The sequence below is a fragment of the Petaurus breviceps genome, unplaced genomic scaffold (genome assembly GCF_028583685.1).
Source record: "Petaurus breviceps papuanus isolate PSGF00001 unplaced genomic scaffold, PetGlider_PUasm1.0 90792, whole genome shotgun sequence".
Lineage (NCBI taxonomy): Eukaryota > Metazoa > Chordata > Mammalia > Diprotodontia > Petauridae > Petaurus > Petaurus breviceps.
The window spans coordinates 19,177,653-19,200,480 of record NW_027187347.1 but is presented as its reverse complement, the minus strand read 5'-3'; the positions used below and the strand labels follow the sequence as shown (position 1 = coordinate 19,200,480).

Genomic DNA, 22,828 nt, shown 5'->3' with positions numbered 1-22,828 from the left:
ACAAACCTTATAAAGTAATGTCAATAACCTCAAGCAAGGCTTGTTGGACTTTATCACTCATCTACCAAGCAGTTTGGAAATTCCTCTTAGTTCACTAACAAATAGCAGATAGGTAGGAAGAAGGAAAGAGAGAGATTGGATTAAGAAGTTTCCCAGGGACAGCAGCATTTCAGCTAAATACTTTCTACATTTTGGGGTTTGCTGAAGCCCTCAAAGGTTGCAAGAGGAGAATGCTGGCAGATTTGAAGGTAAGAAATGATCTGGAAGGTTTCTCTAGCTAGAAACTGCAAAGATTTCTATAGCACTCCACAGAAAATGTAACAGGCTATTTAGCAGGGGGATACCTAGGTGGCATGGTGGGAGTCTGGAAGACATTTCCCTGAGTTCAAATCTGACCTCAGACTCTTACTAACCATTTGACCCTGGGAAAATCACTTAAACCTGTTTGCCTCAGTTTTCTCATCTGTCAAATGAACTGGAGAAGGAAATGATAATCCAGTATCTCTGCCAAGAATACCCTAAATGGGGTCGACTAATACAGCAAGGAATTCTAGCAATAGGGAGCTGAAATTCCTTTTTTAGGAATTATTTCTGAAGGCACAAAGACACAGAACCTTGGAATGTTAGAACTGGAAGGGTCATCAGAGATCATTTAGGACCATATGTTTCACTTTAAAGATGAGGACATTGAGACCAGCAAGAGAAGTGCCTTTCCTTGAAGTCACACAGTAGCAGAGATGGGACAAGAATACACATTTCCTACTTCCCAGAACACTGTGCCTCTCACTATCTCATAGGGGGCCTTGGGGTTTAGAAACCTTGAAATATCGGCTGCACCTATCCCTCTTCCCACCCACCTTCTCCTCCCCACTCCCCATCCCCTCTGGACCTCATCCTCCCCCCACCCCTACCGATCAGGGACTCTGTGACTGTCAGCCCTGCTGAAGGGCTTCCTTTCTAGTTGATGGGTTTGGCTGCTTGCTGCTGTCTCCTGTACTGTCCTGCCTAAGCAGACTAGCAGCAGTAAGACCACCACTCAGCTAACACTGACTGACATTGCTCACAGCTTCCCTCTCCAGACTTCACACACTTTCTCCTGCTGCTGGAGCTGACTGGGGAGGAGAGGGGAGTGGAAGGGGATGTTCCCCAGTCCTCCAATTAGATTGAGCTGCTTATTCTGTCCAGATTATTATTAAACTCAAACTGAAATATGATTAACAAGCACTCCAGCCTTTCCCCTAAGAGATAATGTTTTGTGTGTACTTAAAGGGGAAAAAAGAAAATACTGTCATTTTAATGCTTGCCATTAGACCTCAGAATGATGATCTCTCCTGGATGAGATGATATGGGGACTGGATATCATGATAGGATAGCGACTACTTTTCAAATATATGCAAATGAATTCAAATTAATCAAAATGACCAATCTTGATACTCTCCTGTATCAAAGGATGACATAGGATCCCCTTCTTAGGAAGTGGGGATTATAGTTGCAAAGTATTGCATAAGCTATCAGTCAAGGTCATTTTGTCAGTTGGTTTTTCTTTCCTGTTTTCCTTAAGTTCAAGGAAGTTAGATTTGCAGGGGTGGGGGATGGGCTGAACATTTTGGGAGATGACTGTGGTATAGGTACAATTTGTTCAGTCATTTTCAGTCATGTTTGACTCTGCATAACCCCATTTGGGGTTTTCTTGGCAAAGATACTGGAGTAGTTTGTCATTTCCTTCTCCAGCTCATTTAACAGATGAGGAAACTGAGGCAAGCAGGGTTAAGTGACTTGCCTAGGGTCACACAGCTAGTAAGTGTCTGAGGCCAGATTTGAACTCAGGAAGGGGAGTCTTCCTGGTTCCAATCCAGTGCTCTATCCACTGCACCACATAGCTACTATTGGTATAGGACAATGTTATCAGAGGCAAAGTCATCAGTAAAACTTCTTTTAAAGAAAAAATAAATCAGTTCCTTTTTAGTGATGCCCACTCTGATGCCTCCCATTCCCTCCCATTTTTACAAAGATTAGAAAGATAAACTTATTGATTCACGTTAAGCTGGTACTTGAACCCAATTCCAGTGCTCTTTCTACTACTTTAACCCATCTCTTTATATTTATGCTAGATATGGCAAAACAGATGTAAAAGGCTTTCCTGGGGGTACCTACCTGATCAGGAATAGTACCAGAGCTGTCCTCTCACTACATTTCTGTTTTACAAAGCACCCTCCTCAGATCTAGGTACAGTAGCAGTACATGATGGTGGGGAGAAGGAGGAGATGAAGATTTTAGCATACTGGAGCACAGGTCCAAGGAAGGAGAAAGGCGAGATAAGCCTGACAGCTCATATTACATTCTGCACCCACAGGCCCCCATCCTTATACCAAGAAGAGGGAAATGTATTTCATTTTCTATCCTTTAAGAATTAGCTTGATTATTACAGTTAATTAGTCTTTGGATACCATTTAGAGTTTTTTTATTTACATTATTTTATATCGTTCTCTTGCTTCTGCTTAATTCCCTTTGCATCAATTAATACAAGTATTACTTTGTTTCTCTGAATGACTTCTATTTTTGGTTTCTTATGGCACAATAGGAAGAAGGTAGGTCAGAGGATAAAATACTGGGCCTGGAGTCAGGAAGACCTAAAGTCAAATCTGGCCTCAGGCACTGATTAGCTGTGTGATCCTGGGCAAGTCACTTGACCCTCTTTGCTTCAGTTTCCTCATCTGTAAAATGAACTGGAGAAGGGAATGGCAAACCATGCATTATCTCTGCCAAGAAAATCTCATGGACAGTATCTGTGTGTTATGGTCCACAGGGTCACAAAGAGTCTAACATGCCACAATAGCATTATTATATTCAAATGGAACAATGTTTCCAATCATCCCCAAATTTGTTTCTAATTTTTTGCTGTTCAAAAATGCCACTATGAATATTGTGGCAAATATAGACTTATCTTTCTTGAGATATGTGCCCAATAGATGGGTCAGTGTAATAAACCTTATACACATTTTAATGACTTCTCAAATAATTCCAAATTGTTTTCTAGAAAAAATTCAATTCAAAAAATTCTAGAAAAAACAACTCTTTCTAAATTTTAAACTCAAATACAAAATTGGAAAAGAAAGAAGAAACAAACAAATACTAACACAAATACAAAATAAGGAAAGAAAAATAAAACTTTGCCATGTGCACAGCAGAACATTAAGAGAGGATTCAAAATATAAAGCAACAAATTTCCATTTAAAGAAAGCCTATATAATAAACACTAGACATTGTGTTCAGAGCTATCCACCTTTTCTTTGCTTCCTTGTAGGCTTTATTTTGCTCTCTTCAGTATGCTTTTTACCTTGTTCTTTTTCCCCCTTCCTTTCCCCCTCCCCCAAATACAATTAAGTGTGGATATATATAATACACATATATAGATAATATGCATATCACATATGTATGTATATGTGTGTATATACACATATGCACACATATAGACATTGTCAACCTGAAAGTTTGGTTAAAAGAGGCAAACAGACTAGGTGTCATATAAATTCATATTTTTTATTCCCTTAAACTATCCTAAGCTAGTGAACATGTGTGTACATGGAGCCAGAATGTGAATTCTGACTATCTGATAAAAGAATAATCAGCCTTAAATATGTTTTGGAACAATCCCATCTCAGTATGACTGTGTCACTCAAATTTATGATCTCCATATATGTTTAACCATAGTATGAGAAAGGAATTTTCTTAATTGAATAAGTTATAACTATAATAAGATAAGAAAGTTGACAAAGTGTCCATTGAAATTACAATCCAGGATATTTATGTTTAATTTACCATTAATATGACATAACATATGTCCATAAAATATTAAGAGAAGAAAAAGTGCCATTATTCAAGGTAGTGTCTGCTTAAGGTGCCTTGTCCTTGGTAGTCATTAACAGAAGATTTCTCTGGTCAGCTCTCTCTGGCTTTCCTGATACAGGAAGAAGCATTCTCTGAATTTACTCAGAGAGCAGAGGGGTATCTGTTAGGCTGAGGTGCTTCTTCTGGTTGAATAGTTCAAGCTCTGGCCCTTATTGAGGTTCAAATGATATTAAATGATTATCAAAATACATATACTTATATACACATGCATATAGATAGATATCTATAATCACATGCATATATACACATATACATGCCTATGAATCTATGTAAGATTGTAGTATACTTGTTTGTGCTTTGTTTCTCTGAAGGTGGATAGTATCTTTCTTCTGAAGTCCAAGTCTTTCTCATATTTTTCTAAATCCACCAACTCATCATTTCGTACACCACAGCAATATTCCAACCTCATACTGTATAGTTATTTTGATCAGTCTAAAATAATATTGATTAATATGACTGACATGTCATTTCCCTATTTTTCTCTTTTGATTAAATCTAGTTTAGCTTTAACTTTGTCTGAGATCATGATTCCTACCTACCCCTCCTTTTTTTCCCTAATAAATTCTACTCCTGATCTTTATTTTATGTTTGTGTGTGTCTCCTATTTCCTATCCCTCCTGACTCCTCTACTTTACTTCTACCCACTACCTTGACCTCCTGCTACTTAACCTAACCCCCCCCTCCAAGGATCCCTCCCTTATCCTCTCCCTCCTCACCCTTTTCCCTTGCCCTCTTGTTTCTATCTGAATTTAGAAGACTTTTATTGTCTTCCAAATATATTTGTTGTACTGTCTTTATCCTATTCCCATTAATTTAGACCCCCTTACATACCACCCTTATCTTACTCCCCCACCCTCTTATTTCTTTACAAATTTAGAAGACTTTTATTGCCTTCTAAATGTATATATTGTTCTCTCTCTAACCCAGATATGATATGAATAAAGTTCCCTCTATAAATCCCTCCCCCTCCCTATCACCCTAACTTTTTATTTTTTTCTGAATTTAGAAGATTTTTATACCTTTCTAGATACATATGCATTATTCCCTCTTTAACTCATTCCTGATGAGAGTAGGGCTCCAGAACTTCCAGCCCTCCTTCCCTATTTAATTACTCTGTGTCAGCTCTTCCTCTCACACCTCATTTGTATAAGATAATTACTCTTTTTACCTTTTCTTAGGTGGTATTACTTTTTAGAATCACATCATACTCAGTTCTACCCCAATCTTTCTTTTGAACTACCCAATTACTAATTGCAATTTTAGAGATACTGTTTACATTTCAGCATATGAGAAGTAAATAGTCTGTCCTTACTGAGTCTCTTGTAATTAGCTTTTGATGTTTAGCTTACATTTCTCTTGGATCTTGTATGTCAAATTTTCTATTAAGTTCAGGTCTTTTTTGCAATAAAATTTTGAAAGTCTAGCAATTCACTGACTTTTTTTGTTGTTGTTCAGGATTATGCTTAATTTGGCTGGGTATGAAGTTATTAACTGCAATCCCAATTCTTTCATTCTTCAATATATAGTGTTCCAAGTCCTGTGGTCTTTTAATATTGTTGCTGTGAGGTCTTTTGTGATTCTAATTGTGGCTCTACCATATTTGAATTGTTTTTTTTTCCTTGTTTCTTGTAATATTTTCTCGTTGAGCTGGGGGTTTGGGAATTTGACTTTGATGTTCCTATAGATTGTCCTTGCAGGATCTCTTTCAAGTGGTGATCTGTGTATTTTTATTTCTATTTGTACTTTCCCTCTTGTTCTAGCACTTCAGGACAATTTTCTTTAATTATTTCTCATATTATTGTACCAAGATTCTTATTTTGATTGTAGCTTTCAGGTAGTCTGATTATTCTTGTTTTCTCTTCTTGATCTGTTCTACAGATCGGTTGTTTTTCTTGTAAGATGTTTTACATTCTCTTCTATTTTTTCATTCTTTATATTTTATTATTTCTTGATCTCTTATAACTATGGCCTGAAGCCCCTTGCCCAATTCTCATTTTCAAGTAGCCATTTACTTCCTTAAGATTCCAGATTTCCTTTTCTAGTTAGTTAATTTTCTTTTTCTAATACTCCTGTTTTTCTTGAATGGTTCTTTCTTAAAAAAAAATCTTCTCAATCTCTCTCATTTGATTTTTTTTTTTTGCTTTTTGGAGGGCAGTTTGGGGTTTAAGTGACTTGCCCAAGGTCACACAGCTAGTTTTGTGTGTGTGTGTGTGTGTGTGTGTGTGTGTGTGTGTGTGTTGTGTCTGAGGCCACATTTGAACTCAGGTCCTCCTGATTCCAGGGCTGGTGTTCTATCCACTGCGCCACCTAGTCGCCCTGCTCTCATTTGATTTTTAAACTTTTAAGGTCTTCTATGAATTCTTTTTGGGCAGGTGACCATTTGATATTACTCTTTGGGGTAGGAGAGGCTTTTTTCCTTTTTTGTTTCAGTATCCTCTGCTGAAGACAAACCCCAGTGTTCTCTATCCCCATAGTAATTTTCTGTGGTTGGATTCCTTCTCCTCTGCCTGCTCATTTAAAAAAAAATTATAGCAATTTGTTATAATGACCTCCCCTCTTCCCCCCATATGTGTGCTAGTTTCTTCTCACTCAGGGCTAAATATTTGCTGCACAGCTGGGCCTGGCGTCCTTTATCAGCAGAGGTTCCCTCAATCTTCCCCCTCCTTAGACACCCCACTCCCCACACTGTCTGGGAGGTGAGAATTCCTGTACCTGGGGCTGAGGCTACTCCCCAACCCAACAAGCACCAGGGGCTCACTGCTTGCTGTTTCTGTGGAATTAGCCTGGAGGTGTTTACACTTCATAGGGACCAAACCTCAGATTTTCTCCTTAGGAGGACTATTGTTCTGCCCCAACTCTTGTTTATTTTTACTGTTCTACATTTGCCCTGTGGAGTGATTTTGTTTTGTGTGTGTGTATGGGGAGGGGGGGTGGGGGGATCTGGAGAGTTTGAAATTTTCTGACCTACTCCACTATCTTCCCAGAATCCTCTCAATTCAAAGTTCTACTAATAGTGTGTTAATGTGCCTTTCTTCCTCACACCCCTCCAACAGTGACTATTTCAATATCAGTATTGAAATACTGAATATTTTGTTATCAAAAAGTTATCTACATCAAAATCCACTTTTCTGGGTGTGTATTAAAACCTCAAAGTTGTTTCAATTTGCATTTCTTTCTTAGTAATTTGGACCATATACACACATGCATATGAATATGTGTGTGTGTCTTTAATGGCTGTTGAGAGTTTACATTTTTCTGAAAATTGTTCATATATTTCAATCATTTATCACACATTTCTTTTTTATCATATATTTCTATTTACCTAGCTTTTAAATTATCCTTTATTTCCTACTTCATGGGTGGGGAGTCTCAAGCATGTAGACTATTCCTGGTCTTTGTCTTCATTTTATCAAGTCTGTCAAATTTTATAAATGCAAGTCTCTGTCTGCCAGTAGGTCCTATTTAGATTCTCCCATAACCCTTCTAAAATCAATAAATCTGATTATATTCATTACTCTCTCCTGTATCTCTCTCATATTCCCTTGCTTCTCTCCCTTACTCTACTAATGTTCTTTCCTTTCCTTAATTTCTTATTTTTTAACCTCCCCCCGTTTTAAAAAAAAACATCCCTTACTCCAAATTTAAAAGTCCTTTTTGGAGATTTGAGTTTGGGATATAGCCCTCAAATAACTTTACTTTTTGGGGGTTGTTGGCCCTCACTCAATAGAAAAAAAATCCATTTCTTCCCTACCTGCTCAAATCAGAAAATAATCAAGGGTATATTATCAAAAACACCCCAAGGTCGTTATAGTGTCTGGTTGAATCTAGGTTTCTTAACTCTCAGGCTAATCTTTCAAAGAAAGCTTTAATTCATTTGAATATTTGTTAAGATTGCTGGTCCCCAGAACTATAGAAAGGTAGGAAGGGAAGGAAGCTTAGAGATAAATGCAGACCAATACCCACATTTTACAAGTGGAGAAACTAAGAAGCAGACAAGCAGTGTCTTGCTCATGGCTACAAAGCTAGGCATCGCCTTAAAAATCCGTCTTACTTAAATATTCTCTTCTTCCACTTTTTCCCTCCCCCTTTTTTAGAAATAGCTTCAGGAAGTCTTGTCTAAGGGTGGGTTGTTGTTTTCTAAGTTCAGTTAAGTATTAACTCTAGGAAATTTAGTTTCCTGATGAAACTCCCTTGGGGGAAGTTCAGTGGGAGCCAGAAACATTCTTACCATTTATAAATAAATGATTCTCAACTCTTAGCGGGTTGTAGTTTATAGAACAATTTATTATGCACTGCTCCAGCATCCCACCAATGTAAATTATATTCTGGTCTCTCTATTAGACTTCAAAAGCATTCATTCCTGCCTGCTGTCTAATCTCTCTCCTGAAAGGTTAGTACTAGAGGTCAGCCCAGGGATCCAAAAGCAGGAATGCCATGATGTTTATTGATTAGGATGATGGTGATAGAGCATTTAATTTTTCATGTTTCTCAGCATTTATCTCTTTATTTCCATCAAGATGTCAAAAAGAAGACCCAAATGAAATGTATCCTTAAGGTCCCATTTGCATTAGATGCAACATAACCACAGAAAGAGACCCTGTAAGGGGCGGCCAGGTAGCACAGCGAGTAAGTGCACCGGCTCCAGTGTTGAGAAGACCTGGAGATCGAATCCTGGGCTCAGACACTTAGCACCCACCCAGAAACACCTGGCCCTGTAACCTTGAGCAAGTTACTTAACCCCGATTGCTTAGGGGCGGCCAGGTGGCTCAACTAGTAAGAGCACCGGCTCCAGTGTCGGGATGACCTGGATCAAATCCGGGCTCGGATACTCAGCCCCACACCCAGAAATAATAACTGGTTGTGTAACCTTGAGCAAGTTACTTAACCCTGATTGCTTTAAAAAAAAAAAAAAGAAAGAAAGAAAGAGACCCTGTAAGCCTGGGAGGTGCATCTGTTAATAGAAGGTCAATTGAGCTAATCTGGGAGAGATTCAGTTCCAGGGAGCTGGTCGCCAGGATATGACTGGGTTTCTCTAAGACAGCACATAACAACAACAATAAACAATAACAAACATTATATACATATATACATACACATACATATATAATGTATATATACCTGTATATGTGTAGGCATGCAGAGAGATATAATTTTGTGTGTGTTTACATTCATACACACACATATATACATACATGGGGGAGTGGCAGTGAACAAAAGAAACAGGAAAGGAAAGAGAGAACACCAGCAGAATAAGGAAATTGAAGCAAGGGAATAGAAGAGAGTAATGAATACAACTAGACTTATCCATCTTAAAAGAGGTGTATATATATGTGTGTGTGTGCGTTTATAAGTGTGGATAGATACATATCTATATATACATATATCATCTCATCTTATCCTCACAACATATATTACTATCCCCATTTTACAGATGAGGAAACTAAGTCAAGTCAAGTAAACAAGCAGTTATTAAGCACCTCAATGTGTGAAGTACTGTGCTAAATGCTGGGAATAAAAGGAAAAAAAACCTCAGTTCCTGCCCTCAAGGAGCTTACAGTCTATTTGGGAAGACAATAAACAACTATAGAAATAATATATATATATATATATATATATATATATATATATGATAAACTAGAGATAATCTCAGAAGAAAGAGACTAAAATTAAGGAGGACTGGGAAAAGTTTCTTGCAGAAGATGTAATTTTAGCTGAGATTCAAAGGAATCTAGGGAAAGCAGGAGGCAGGGAATTCCAGGCATGGGAGACAATCAGTGAAAATAGGAAGAGCTACTGAGGTTAAATGATTTGTCAAGGGTCACACAACAAGTGAATATCTATAATAGAATTGGAACTCAGATCTTTCGTCAGGCTGTGAGCTTTCTCAGTTGGAGAGCCTAAGTTAACAATTGAGTCCAAGTTCTCAAAGATAGCAAATGATTTAAAATGTATTAATACAAGTTCAGGCCCTTATGACCTCACATCTGAATGAGGGGGAATAAGCATTTATAAGAAGTCATTTTGTTAAACTCTTTACAAATGCCCCATTTGATCAGCAGAAGATTTATTATCTATTATGTTGTTTTTGTTCATTTGTTTCAATCATGTCTAACTCTTTGTCACCCTGTGGACCTCTCTGTTCATGAAGTTTTCTGGTTTGCCAGTGGTAAACAGTGGTTAAATGATTTGCCCAAGGTCACACAGTTAAGAAGTTTCTGAAGCTGGATTTGAATTCAGGTCTTCCTGACTCCAAGCTCAGTGCTCTAGCCACTGTACCACCTAACTGCCTACTATCTATTATAGGAACAGGCTATTATTCTCTTTCCTAGAATTTACCCCCTCCTCACCTCTGCCTTTTAGATTCCTTACCTCTCTTCAAAGCTCCTACTGAAGGCCTTTCATGTTGCCCTTGGTCATTAGTAATATCTTTATCATATGGATCTTTATATTTATTTATCAGTGTACATGCAATATCCCCTCAGTAGAATGTAAGGTCCTTGAAGAGAGGCACTATTTCTTTTTATTAGTCTTTGAGTCTCTAGCAAATAGTACAATACTCTATACGTAGTAGGAGCTTGTTGAATTGAACTAAATTGCATAGTCAAACAGAAAGAGCACTTGACTAGAATTTGGGAGTCCGGAAGGATACTAAGCTCCCTGTAAGCAAATCACTTCCTTCTGTGGGCCTCTAGTCATTTCCTTTGACTGTGTCTCAGTTTCCTTAACTATTAAAATAAGGTCATTGGACCACATTTCTAAGCTCCCTTACTGCTCTAAACATTGTGTGATTTAAAGTCAGTTAAAGGCTCTGCCCTGTCCTCTTTTTGCCCTGAGAAAAATAAGGTAGTTATTCTAAATCTAAATCGATCTGATAAGTATCAAACTGTCTTCAAGGAGCTTACATTCATTGAGAATGGGAAGATGACTTACAATGTACAAATAAATAATTACATGCCTGATATTTTGAAAAGGGGGAGAGGGACTAAACATTAGTAACTAGTTAGCTAAGCACTAGTAATTCTAGTTAACTCTAATAGCACTACTAACTAATGACCAGGAATTAGGAGAAAGCCTTCCTTAACAAATGGCCTATGAGCTGAGCCCTGTTGGAAACTGGGAATTCTAAAAGGCAGCAGTGAGGAGGAAGTGCATTCCAAGCATGGGAAAGAGTCTATTCAAAGGGCAAAAAGTCATCAGTGAAATGCTGAGCAGCAGAGACCATTCATCTCCAGACACCAGACATTTGCACAGGCTGTTCTCCATGCCTGGAATGTATTACCTCCTCATTGACTCAGAATCCTTCAAGACTGAGCTCAAGGGCCACATCCTAGGTACCGTGTTTCCCCGATAATAAGACACTGTCTTATTAATTTTTTGGACAGAAAAACACCAGAGGGCTTATTTTCAGGGGAGGGCTTATTTTAATGAACATTGACAGCAATTTTAATAAACAGGTAAATGTGAACAAAAAAATGTACCAGCAAGCAAATCACTGGGGAAGAACAGGATGACGCGCTCACTGCTGCAGCTCTGATTGGATGCAGCTCGGAGTGCAGCGTGCGTTTCACCGGGGGGGGGGTGCATACAGAGGGTACCGTAATGTAGCGTGTAGCGCAGGGGATCACCTTCACTACAGTAGCAATCTCAATAGGGCTTATTTTCGGGGGAGGGCTTATTTTAGAGGAATCTTACACAGTAAGGGGAGGGCTTATTTTCGGGATAGATCTTCACGGTAGGGGCTCTCCTGATTCTCACCTGAGGCTAATATTGTTCCCTCCTGCTAATTACTTTGTATTTATTTTGTATATATTTACTTTGTATAATTATTTGGTTTCTCCTCCAAAAGAATATGAACTTCTGGAGGAATGGGATGTTTCACTTATGTTCTTTGTATCCCTATCACCTAGTACAGTGGCTTGCACAGAGTTAGGGCTTTATAAATGCTTGTTGATTGATTAATTGATTTGGAAGAGACACAATGCATCAGGGAGAAGATTAGGAAGGTTTTTATATAGAAGACAATTTTATCTGAGCTGAAGAAGGATGGGAACTAGATCTGTGATTTCATTAGTAGAGGGAAGTCCCAGATGAGGAAAAGTGCTCTTACCAAGACAGGTTGACCCTTTCTCTGTAAATTATAGTTGCTTGGGCACGGAGAGGTTAAGTGATTTGCCCAGAATGTTACAGCCAGTATATATGCCAAAGATGGGACTTGAACCCAGGTCTTCCTGGCTCTGAATCCGGCTCTATCCACTATGCTGCCAACACCTCTAGAACTTTAGAGGATGGGTAGGAATTCAATAAGGGAAGCTGGTAGCAAGACACCATAAGCAGTGATATACTGAAGCCTGCTTGTATGGGCTAAAGAGTTGTGGGTTGTTAAATTTTCAGTAAAAGCATTATACCTCAGAATTAGGCAAATGCTTTAAGTGGAAGTGGGTCTTGATTTATTGTTTTGTTACTTTCTAGAATTAAGAAAGTGATGGAGAAAATGCTAATAATGCAGATTAAATCTAAAAGTTTGTCAAGTGCACTTTTTTCCCAGAAGGAACTGGTTGTTAAATATTTACTAGCACACCCTTGGTACAGCTATAGGGAAAAATAAGAGCAAAAGCACAAAGAAAGGAAAGCACAGGTCATGTTCAAAGGTCAGAAAATAGTTTGGTTTTGCTGGAGCATAACAGGTATGGGAGGGGAGAGTAATATGAGAAGATAGTTAAGATCTGAAGCCTCCCCCCACCCCCACTCCATTTCTACCTCATGCCCAGTGAAAAGATAGGAAGATGGGCCATCTGTTCCCTCTACTGGGGTTGTATATTGGGGATCAGAGCCAAAAGCAACCACCTCATCAAACTACTCTGGTTCATAAACAAATATCCTGGGGGCCAGGTGAGAATTAGAAAGTAGGCTTGGGAGCTGCCAAGGAATGAGGCATTCTGAATTAACACACAACACAATATGTCCAGGTACTTGTTCTCCAAATCATCCAGAGAATACTATGCTTGTGAAGTTCTCTTGGAAATAATTCACCTTAAAAAAAAAGTTGGATTAAATTGCTAAGAATTCTCATTGGAAATCGACCCAAGCCCTTTTGCCTGACTTCATGATTAGGTTTTTGCATGATTCTGGGAATGCTTCAGATAAAGTGATTTTTTCTTAATGTATGGTGGGTGAATGAGGAAGGCATTATGACAGTGGAAAGGACCCTGGCTCTGAAGTCAGATGATTTGTATTCAAATCCCAACTTCTGATGCTTACTACCTTTGTGACTTTGGATAAGTCACTTAACTTCCCTTTCCTCACTTTCCTCATCTGTAAAATGAGAGAGTAGAATTAGGCAACCTCAGAGGTCCTTTCCAGTTACAGATCTATGATCCAAAGATCCCAAGTCCTTCCCCCTAATAATTTTTGCAATCAGTAAATCTAGAGTTTAGAATCTGGCCTTGACTTCAAAGCCAGGACACTGACTCCCCTCTCTCTGCAACTGTGGAAAGGAGAAGCACATAGCCCTTTGGCAAACCTAAAGACGCTTAACTCGGATTTTTATTTTTTTTTATTCCAATGGCTTTGGATAACTAACTTATTTAGCAAACAGTGACTCAGCAACTTCTCACCCCTGTCTCCTGCCAATGCTCTGCAGCTAAAAAAGAGAGGCCAACCCTGAACCAGAATCTCTCTCGGTAGCATGTGGCTGTTGTCCAACTCACCAGCTGTGCAAAAATCCTAGACCTTGAACTGGAAGGTCCTTTAAAGGACATCCAGACCAATCCCCTCATTTTACAAATGAGGACACTGAGGCCCAGAGGGGTTGAGCTACTTGCTGAAGGTCACAGGGCCTAAGGTAGGTGGCACAGCCAGACCTCTAAACAGGACTATAGCATTATCAGATCATAGATTTAGAGCTGGAAAGGTCTTTAGAGCCCCAGGAGTCTAATTTTACACGTGAGGACTTGCCCTAGGGCATACAGATAGTCAGAGGCAGTACCAAAATTCAAAACCAGCTTCTCCAACTCTAAATCCAGGGCTCTTTCCACTGAGCTTTGTCTTTAGGAAACAATCAACCCAAACACTCCCATCCAAATCAAGCACTCCAGTTGCTGTCTCTTCTTCGTTCCAATAGACCTACACTCCCTCCATGTGATATGGTTGAAAGACCACTGAATCAGGAGTCAAAAGACTTGGGTTCAAATCTTACCTCTGTTACTTCTATGACTTGGGCAAGTCATTTAACCTCCTGGGCCTCAGTTTCCTAATCTTTAAAATGAATGAGGCGGCTGAACTAGATGGCCTCTGAGATCCTTTTCAATTCTAGACCTATGGGCCAAGGCTACTCTGAGGCTGATATTAAAAGCCTCTATAGCTTCCTCTTGTTGGCCTATGGGTCCAGAAAATAATCTACATTCCTCACTTTCCACAAACCACAGTCCCCCTTTCCTCTCTTACTGTAGATGCAGTGTGGCTATAGATGCAGGGACAAGCTCCACCCTGGTCACCATACTCACATTTTTCAGTCATGAGATGGTCTGCAATCCCTCCATTTCACCACATTCAGTTTGACTTGGTTATTACTTCCCATCCCCATCCCCATCCCCATCCCCCAACCAGTCAAAATTCAATCCATCTAATGGTTAAGGCAAGACTGAGTGCTGTCCCCTCCATGTCACCAATTAACTCTGAGAGGAGGAAATTGTGTACAGAGAAAAGCCAAATACTATGTATGCCATGGTTCTTTTTCTTGTTTCTTTTTCCTTTTAAATTTATTAATTTTTAGTTTACCACATTCAGTTCCACAAGTTTTGGAGTTCCTGTCCTCCTCCCTCTCCCTCTCCTCCCCTCTCCCCCCTTCCATGTTGGCATGCAATCAAATATAGGTTCTACCTATACCTTCACATTAAACATTAGTCGAGTTGCAAGAAAGAATTATAACCAATGGAACGAATGAGAAAGAAGAAACTAAACAAAACGAAATTTAAAAAGAGACAGAGCAAGTAGTTTGCTTCAATCTGCATTCAGATTCCTCAATTCTTTCTCTGGATGTGGATAACATGGTTCTTTTCCTTTGCCCAAAGACGTGTTAGCGCAGACCCCACGCTACCATCCTTAACCACCCTGGACCTAATGGAGCTCACTGTTTTGCCATAGACTTGCATCCATATAGAACAATTATATCTAAAAGCAGACAAAATTCTTCACTTTTATCAGTTTACAGGTCAGAACATTTTACATGTGACAGTCCTTCCAAATAGAGGGAGCCATTTGCCTGAACATTATTCACACACTCAGGCCTTTTGAATCAAAATATAATCTTCTGTCTGCTGCTGCAATTGCTAATGGGTTTCTTCTCTGAAAAAACAAAACAAAATACTGAAACCACACAAACAAACCACTCCATCCCTCCATCCTGCTGGATTCACTTTCCTTGCCTGGCCTTTTTTATTTTTTTTAATTGGAATGATTCTGCAAACTGATCAATTTAGGTTTCATTTCCATTTGAAAAGGAGCTGAAGGGAGAATTCATTTACTAGGGCCACCAGTATGGATATAGGGATATAGTATTTTGAATATTCATGTTTTGTGATCGCTGAAGGATGTTAGGGAACCATAGGATAATAAATTAAGAACTGGAAGCAGTCTTACAGGACAAGCAGACCAACCATTCCAGTTTATAGTGGAGGAGAGTATATGGTACAGAGAGACGAGTTAGTGAATGTCTGTGGTAGAATCTGAATCCAGATCCTCCTGACTTCAAGTGCAGTGTCCTATCTATCCCATGCTCCCTTACCAGGAGAGGGAGAAAACAGATTTACTCAGAGCTACCCTTATAGAAAATAGCTTTTTTGAAGGAGAGGAAAAGAAGTGTCTGTGATTTTATTGGTGTAGAGAACTCCCAAGGTGATAATTCCCTCTACTAATGCAGATAGCTAACTGTTTTGCAATATTTAGAGTTGCCTACATCACTAAGAGATTAATAGAAGCCTTAGAGTAGTATAACTGGGAATGTGAGAGAAAATGGACCCATGTTATTTATTCTCAGTTGTCTCCTTTCAATTTTAGGAAAGTTGTAGGGTGCCTACTGTGTAAGGTATAGGGGAATGAGTCACTTAGCCAGTATATATCAGAGATGGGACTTGAAGCTAGGTTTTCTCAGCACCTAGGTCAACTCCCTACCCTGCCTGCCTCAAGTTTCTCTTTGCTCCAATCCTTCTCCATTCATCCACCAAAGTCTGACCATGTCAACCACCCCCCCCCCCCACACACACACACTCAAGCTCCAGAACCTCCAGGATTAAATATAAAATCCTGTTTGGTATTCAAAGCACTTCATAACCTTAGCCCCCCACCCCTACCTTCTATACCTTACTCCTTAACAGTTATTGGATTTAGTCACATTGATCCCCTTCCTGTTCCACAAATAATAGACTCCATCTATCCACTCTGGCTTAGGTATTTTCTCTGACTGCTCCCCCACCCCCACCCCCACCCCCACCTCCACCTCCATCCCCAAGGTCTGGAATGCTCTTCCTCCTTATTTCTGCCTCCAGATTTACCTGGCTTCCTTTAAGTTCCAACTGAAATCTCATCTTCTACAGGAAACCTTTTTCAACCCCTCTTAATTATAGTGCCTTCTCTCTTTTAATTATCTCTGATTTATCCTAAATATAGCTTGTTTGTATGTATTTGTTTGCTTGTCGTCTTCCCCATTAGGTAAGCTCCCTTTGTCTCTCTTTGGACCCACAGCTTTGCACAGTGCTTGGCCCCATAGGCAGTGTTTAATAAATGCTTCTTTATGGACTGACTATGCACTACACAAGGCAGTCTGTCTAGGAAAAAAAAACACAAAATCATGGATTTAGAACCAGAAGGTAACTTAGATGCCATGTAGTCTAAAATCTTCATTTTGCAGATGAGAAAACTGAGACCAAGAAATGTTAAGTGAATTTCCCAAGGTCACATGGGTAGAAAATAGTAGTTGAGATTTAAAGCCAGGCCCTTTGAATTCAGAGTATTTTCCTCTATACCATATCACCCATATGTGTTTCAACTCCATGATATAGAACAGTAGGCTTTAAAATGGGGAAACCTGTGAGTGTCTGTGGCTCAGCTCCAACGAGGCTGTCTTGATCCCGTTGAAGTATATGATTAGTTCATTGAAAGCAGGGAAGATTGATTGCATCTGACCTTTCCTGCCACAGTAAATCATAGCATCTCTAACTCAACCACACCTACCCTAATCTCCCCAACACTCCCCTATCCTGCCTTCTCCCTCCACTGGGCTAGTTCCTAATCTCCCCAATTCTGAGGTGAATGCTGGTCCCTTAAGGCAACTGTATCTTAGCCACTAACTGGGTACCCACAGAAACAGCTACCCAAGTGTCATCGGGAAAATTCTACCACTTCTAGAATTCCCATGCCCTGCCCTTCAGATCATCTACTAGCAATGACAGGCATCTTTAGGAGGGCGAGCTCTGAGCTCTGGAGTAAGTAAGACTGCCCCACTTTTTACTTTGGATTGCACTGAGTCTCAAAGGATGAACACACATGGATGGGTTGTGATCTGCATTGCCAACATCATTACATTGTCTTCCCCCTAATTCCACCCTTCTTCCCTAGTTCTACTGAGGCAATACTAACTTTCCAGTCATCCTAGTTTACAATCTTTCTTTCTCTTCCTTCCATCGTAGCTGCATATAAGCATGCCCAGGCCTCCCAGGTGTTCAGGCTATTACCTTCTGTTTACCTTTCCCTCTTAGGCAAAATTCCAGAAAAAGTTGCCTATACTTGTTGCTTCCACTTCCTTACTTCTCACTCACTTCCCAATCCCTTTCAATTTGACTTCTGACTTCACCACTTGACTGAAACTGACGGCTGCAAGGTTACCGGTGATCTTTTACCTGCTAGCTCCAATGGCCTTTTCTCAGTTTTCATCTTTCCTCTCATCTGTCCATTAGCTTTCAGTGTCCTTTGCTGAATCATCACCCATTTTTTGCTTCAACTTGCAGATATATCTCAAGGCTCAGTACTGAACTTCTTTTCTCTTTATACCCTTCCCCTTAGTTCTCTCATCAGTTCTCATGGGTACACTTATAATCTCCATGCAGACAGTTAGAAAATCTATTTATCCACTGTAATCTCTCTCTTGTGCAGTACAGTATCACCAACTTCCTGCCAGCTATCTCTACCAAGGTGACCTATAAACATCTTAAACTCTAAATCCAAAATGAAACTCGCCCCATTTCCCCTAAAACTCATCCCTCCACTTCCCAATTTCTAATAAGGGTACCCAAGTTCTTCTAGCCACACAGGCTCACGACATTGGAGCCATCCTTGACTCTATTCTCCTTCAACTCCTCTATCTAATCACTTTCCACATCATGTTGTACATGCCTCCATGGCATATCTTGTGTCTGTCCCTGTCTTTCTACTTACATATCCAGGAGAGAGTGAATGCTAAGGAAGTAGAGGAAGTGAATGAAGCTTGTCTAGAGCTTTATCCATGAATGGGAAAAGAGACATATAATGGCAACTAGAAGGGAGATCCTCTGCATGTCAAAGCAAGTAGTCCTGTCCAAATTTTAATGGGTCAAGTCAATTCTAAGGTCTGTTTCTTCACCCCTTACCTCCCCTGCTATCTGTATGGAAGGTAAGTGGAGTCCTGGGATGAGTCCTGACACAAGAGCATAGTGATAGCATTTCAGGCTCAGAAATAGTAGGAGAGTAGGAGTGAAGAGGGAAATCCATTAGATCTAGGGAGAAAAAAATAACTTCTTGTTGGAGTGCGGCTGTCAAGAATGACCCCCGAGAGGGTCTAAAGTGCCACACTAAGGCATTTGGATTTTAATCACAGGATTTTAAACCAGAAAATTAGATGATTTATATCAGAGACATTATCAGCTGTATAGAGAAAAGAGTAAGAGGGTCATAGATTGAACTTTGGGGAACAAAGATATCTACGTAACAGGAGAATGATAAAGGTCTAAGAGAGGTTTTTATTAAGATATTAAGAAAAGATGAACAACTTTGAAAGACCCAAGAACTCTTATTAATACAACAACCAACCATAATTCCAGAGGACCAGTGATGAACAATACTGCCTTCTTGCTGACAGAGAGGCAATGGGCTCATGGTACAGAATGCAACTTATGATTTTGTACATGATCAATGTAGGAATTTGTTTTGCTTAACTATCCATATTAGTTACAAGTTTTTCTTTTAATTTTTCAATAGGGGGCAGTTGGGATGGAGAGAAAATAATAACTTTTTAATTTAAAAAATACAATAAATGTTTTAAAAATATTAAGAGAACAAGCACAGTATTATTTCTTACATGCTAAATAAGAAAAGATTTATAGACTCAGAATATGCAAAGATTCAAAGAAACACATGTGCACATATAGACATGCTCCTATATAGAGATTGCACTAAGATATACTCACAAAGATAATAACCTTTAGGGGTGGCTAGGTGGTGCAGTGAATAGAGCACTGGCCCTGGAGTCAGGAGGACCTGAGTTCAAATCTGGCCTCAGACACAACACAAAAAGTAGCCATGTGACCTTAGACAAGTCACTTAACCCCAATTGCCCTACCTTCCCCCTCCAAAAAGCAAAAAAAAAAGATAATAGCCTTTATCATGACTGACCTTTATAATCACCTGCATTGGTGGATTGTTAAGCATCCCTTGAAGTATACCGCTACCACCCTTTACACGACTAAACACTGAGAGGCTCTGGGTCCATCCAGGGGTCATGAGCATGGATGCAGTTGATTTTCAGAAATTTACTTCCTTCTTCAAGAAGAGCTCTCTCTGGCCAATATGCCATTGGTGTGGACACCAATTAGATGAGAAATAATCATAACATCAGGGTAATTTGGCATCAAAAAGGATTCACTGTCCCAGGAAGGTGGCAATTAGGAGCATTGTGGTCTGGCAGCAAAGATTGGAGCCCCACCTACTAGGACTGGGGTGGGAGATAGGACTCCAGTCATTGGGAGGACTGGTGAAAGCAAGAAAAACCAGTTTTGGAGGAACTAAGACACCGGGCAGAGTACCAGGGAAGGGATTTGAATCTGAGGGAAACAAGACAGGGATCCATTTGGTAGGACTAGGGTAAAGGGAAGAAGACAATAGCCTAGTTACTCCAACCAGGATTCATTGTCAACAAAAGCAGCAATGTGACACCAAGCTCCCTAAGTTAAACAGATCTAGATGACTAGATCTATATATCCCCTACCCTAGAAGTTGGATTATTCCTTAAGTCTAAGAACTAAGCCTACAGGTTAAGTGGCCAGCTGGATAGCTCCAAAGACAGGGAGTCAAACCAGTCATTACAGGTAATTTTATTATTTTTTTTGGAGGGGGGGAAGGCAGGGCAATTGAAGTTAAGTGACTTGCCCAAGATCACACAGCTAGTAAATGTCAAATATCTGAGGCTGGGTTTGAACTCAGGTCCTCCTGACTCCAGGGCCAGTATTCTATTCAGTGCACCCACCTAGCTTCCCCTAAAGGTAATTATTGATGGATATCCTTCTGATCTTGGCTACCTAGTGTCTGATAACTGATAATCTTTGAAGATTAGGCATCCCCCGGGGAGGCTCAACTATTATTATGCCTATGGACATAAACACTAGTACACTGAGAACCACAGAAATCATATAAATAAATACATACTTCAAATAATAGGCAGTGAGGAGACAGTCTTCACTATTTTCCATACTGGTCAGGCCATACCTGGGGTATTGTGTTCAGTTCTGGGAACTGCATTTGACTAAACAACAATTTGTTGTTGGAATCCATCCCAAGGAGGGTAAGCAAGGGCTCCTGAAGTTAATGTCCTGTAACATCAGCTGAAGGAAATGGCAGATGTTTAGATTCTAGAAGACTGAGATAGGGAATGTCTCCAAAAAGTTTATGTGCTTTCAAATAGGAGTTAGACATGCTCTGTGTGGTTCCAGGAAATAGCACTAGGGAGTAGAGGTGACAAATAAGGAACTTTCAGACCACTGCAAGAACTTAATAAATAGACCCATCCAAAAATAAAATCATAGTGAGCTCCCCATAATGAAGTGTTCAGAATGAAGCTTGACTAAAGGCTATTTGTCAGGTGTGTGATAAAAGGAATTCTTGCTTCAGGTAGGGAGCTGGACTACATGACCTATATAGTCTCTTCTAACTCTATGGGTTAGTGGATGTGAAAGAATACAGCTCAGTGGATGTCAGAAAGGGTGGGAAAATAGATAATAGGTGAAACCTTGAAGACTACTGGGTGCCAAAGCAAGCGAGGAGTGAAGGAGGTGAGTCATCACTCAAGGAACCATTGGGGGCTAATTGTTAGCTCCCTTATAGACACAGTTGTGGAAGTAACTTTTGAAATCCAGCTTCTTTAATTCACTTATGTGTTGCATCTTTCTTGAATGCAGTACATTTCAGGATTTGGAAATGAGTTTGCCTCAGAGGATCCACGCTGCCCAGGAGCCCTGCCAGAGGGACAGGTATGGAGTATTCAGTATAGCTGATTTATTATCTCTGTTGGAGGAGGAAGGCTTAATTATCACATGGTCAGATCCTCATATGGGCTTCACCTAGTCACTAAAACAACTGGGAACCATGTAGGATTTTCTAGACAGAATTTAAGTTCTTTGAAGGCAGAGACTTTTTCATTTTTGTCTTTGCATTCCCTGAATCTGGAACAGTGCCTGTCACCTAGTAGATTAATAATGATTGTTAGTTGATGCATTGGTTAGCAATGTTTTATTATGTAAGCTATTTGATGTACAATGGGCAAGTGGGGGTTGTCAGGGCCCAGTTGCTACATAATCCCATGCACTGGGCTCAATGTGTATGGCATGAGCTAATTACAGAATTTCCGTGTATATATGCATGCATGTATGTATGTATGCATGTGCTGGGGGCAGGGGAGCATTTCCCTTAAATCAAAAGCTTATCTAATCCAAAACTATACTCTTCTTTATGTATATGGTCTCCTAGCATCTAGGGATTCATGAAATCAGTCCTCTACAACCCTATTCCATCATTTATACATTTATACCTGGGTATCCCCACGTTGGATTTTGTTATATTTTAATATAAGAGTACTTAATGACTGGAATCATTTTTCTTTTGGAATAGTTTTGTTTATTACTTATTATCTTTTTAAATTTCAGAATAACCCTCAGGTCTGCCCATATAACTTGTATGCCGAGCAACTCTCAGGATCAGCGTTCACTTGCCCCCGAAGCACCAATAAAAGAAGGTACAAAAACCCTGACCCCTGCTTCCACTTTGTAGACTAGGAGAGAGAGACAACTTCCTTCTTTCATTCTAGGGCACTACTGAGTCAACAACGCATTTTCAATTGTGTACATTTCTAGTCATAAAATAGAATCATAAATTATGGACTGAAAGGACCCTGGAGGACATTGTGTTCAGTTCTCACAATTTTACAGATATGTGAACTAAGGGATAGAGAGGGTAAGTAATATGCCCGAGTCCATCGTCACAAACCTCAGAAGAGAAAAGGGATGGAGAGTAAAAGCCATCGTCACAAACCTCAGAAGAGAAAGGGGATGGAGAGTAAAAGAAGCCCTGATTCCAAGAACTCTTAGACCTAAAACTTTCAGACAGCACCTAAGCCTGAGCTGTAGAGTCTCAGAAAAGTGACATCTCAAAGTTGCATCCCTAGGCGATTTCAGAAAGGTCTCATTATTGCAAGTTTATTTAAAACCTAAAGATTGGTAATGGATGTACCAAGTATAGCTAAAACAAATGCCTAGTGTTGAAAGGAGAGAGTTAACAGGAAACGCTATCCCGCCCCCCCCCCACCCCTGTCTCTGTCTCCCTGTATCTGATCCCTCCCTCTCCCCCTCTCCCCCTCTCTCTCTCTCTCCTCTTCCTTTCCTCTCCCTCCGGCTGTTGCTCTTTC

The 22,828-nt window shown here is 39.9% G+C and overlaps 1 protein-coding gene across 1 annotated transcript in view; it reads left to right on the top strand.

The window, feature by feature from the left end:
• HGD (homogentisate 1,2-dioxygenase) overlaps nucleotides 1–22,828 on the top strand; it is a 96,011-nt gene continuing 73,183 nt past the window's right edge. Inside the window, exons 1-3 of the mRNA XM_069069997.1 lie at nucleotides 1–248; nucleotides 21,327–21,398; nucleotides 22,071–22,159. Of these exons, the coding sequence (XP_068926098.1) occupies nucleotides 231–248; nucleotides 21,327–21,398; nucleotides 22,071–22,159 (179 nt within the window). The 5' untranslated portion in view covers nucleotides 1–230. The remainder of the gene's footprint in view (nucleotides 249–21,326; nucleotides 21,399–22,070; nucleotides 22,160–22,828) is intronic.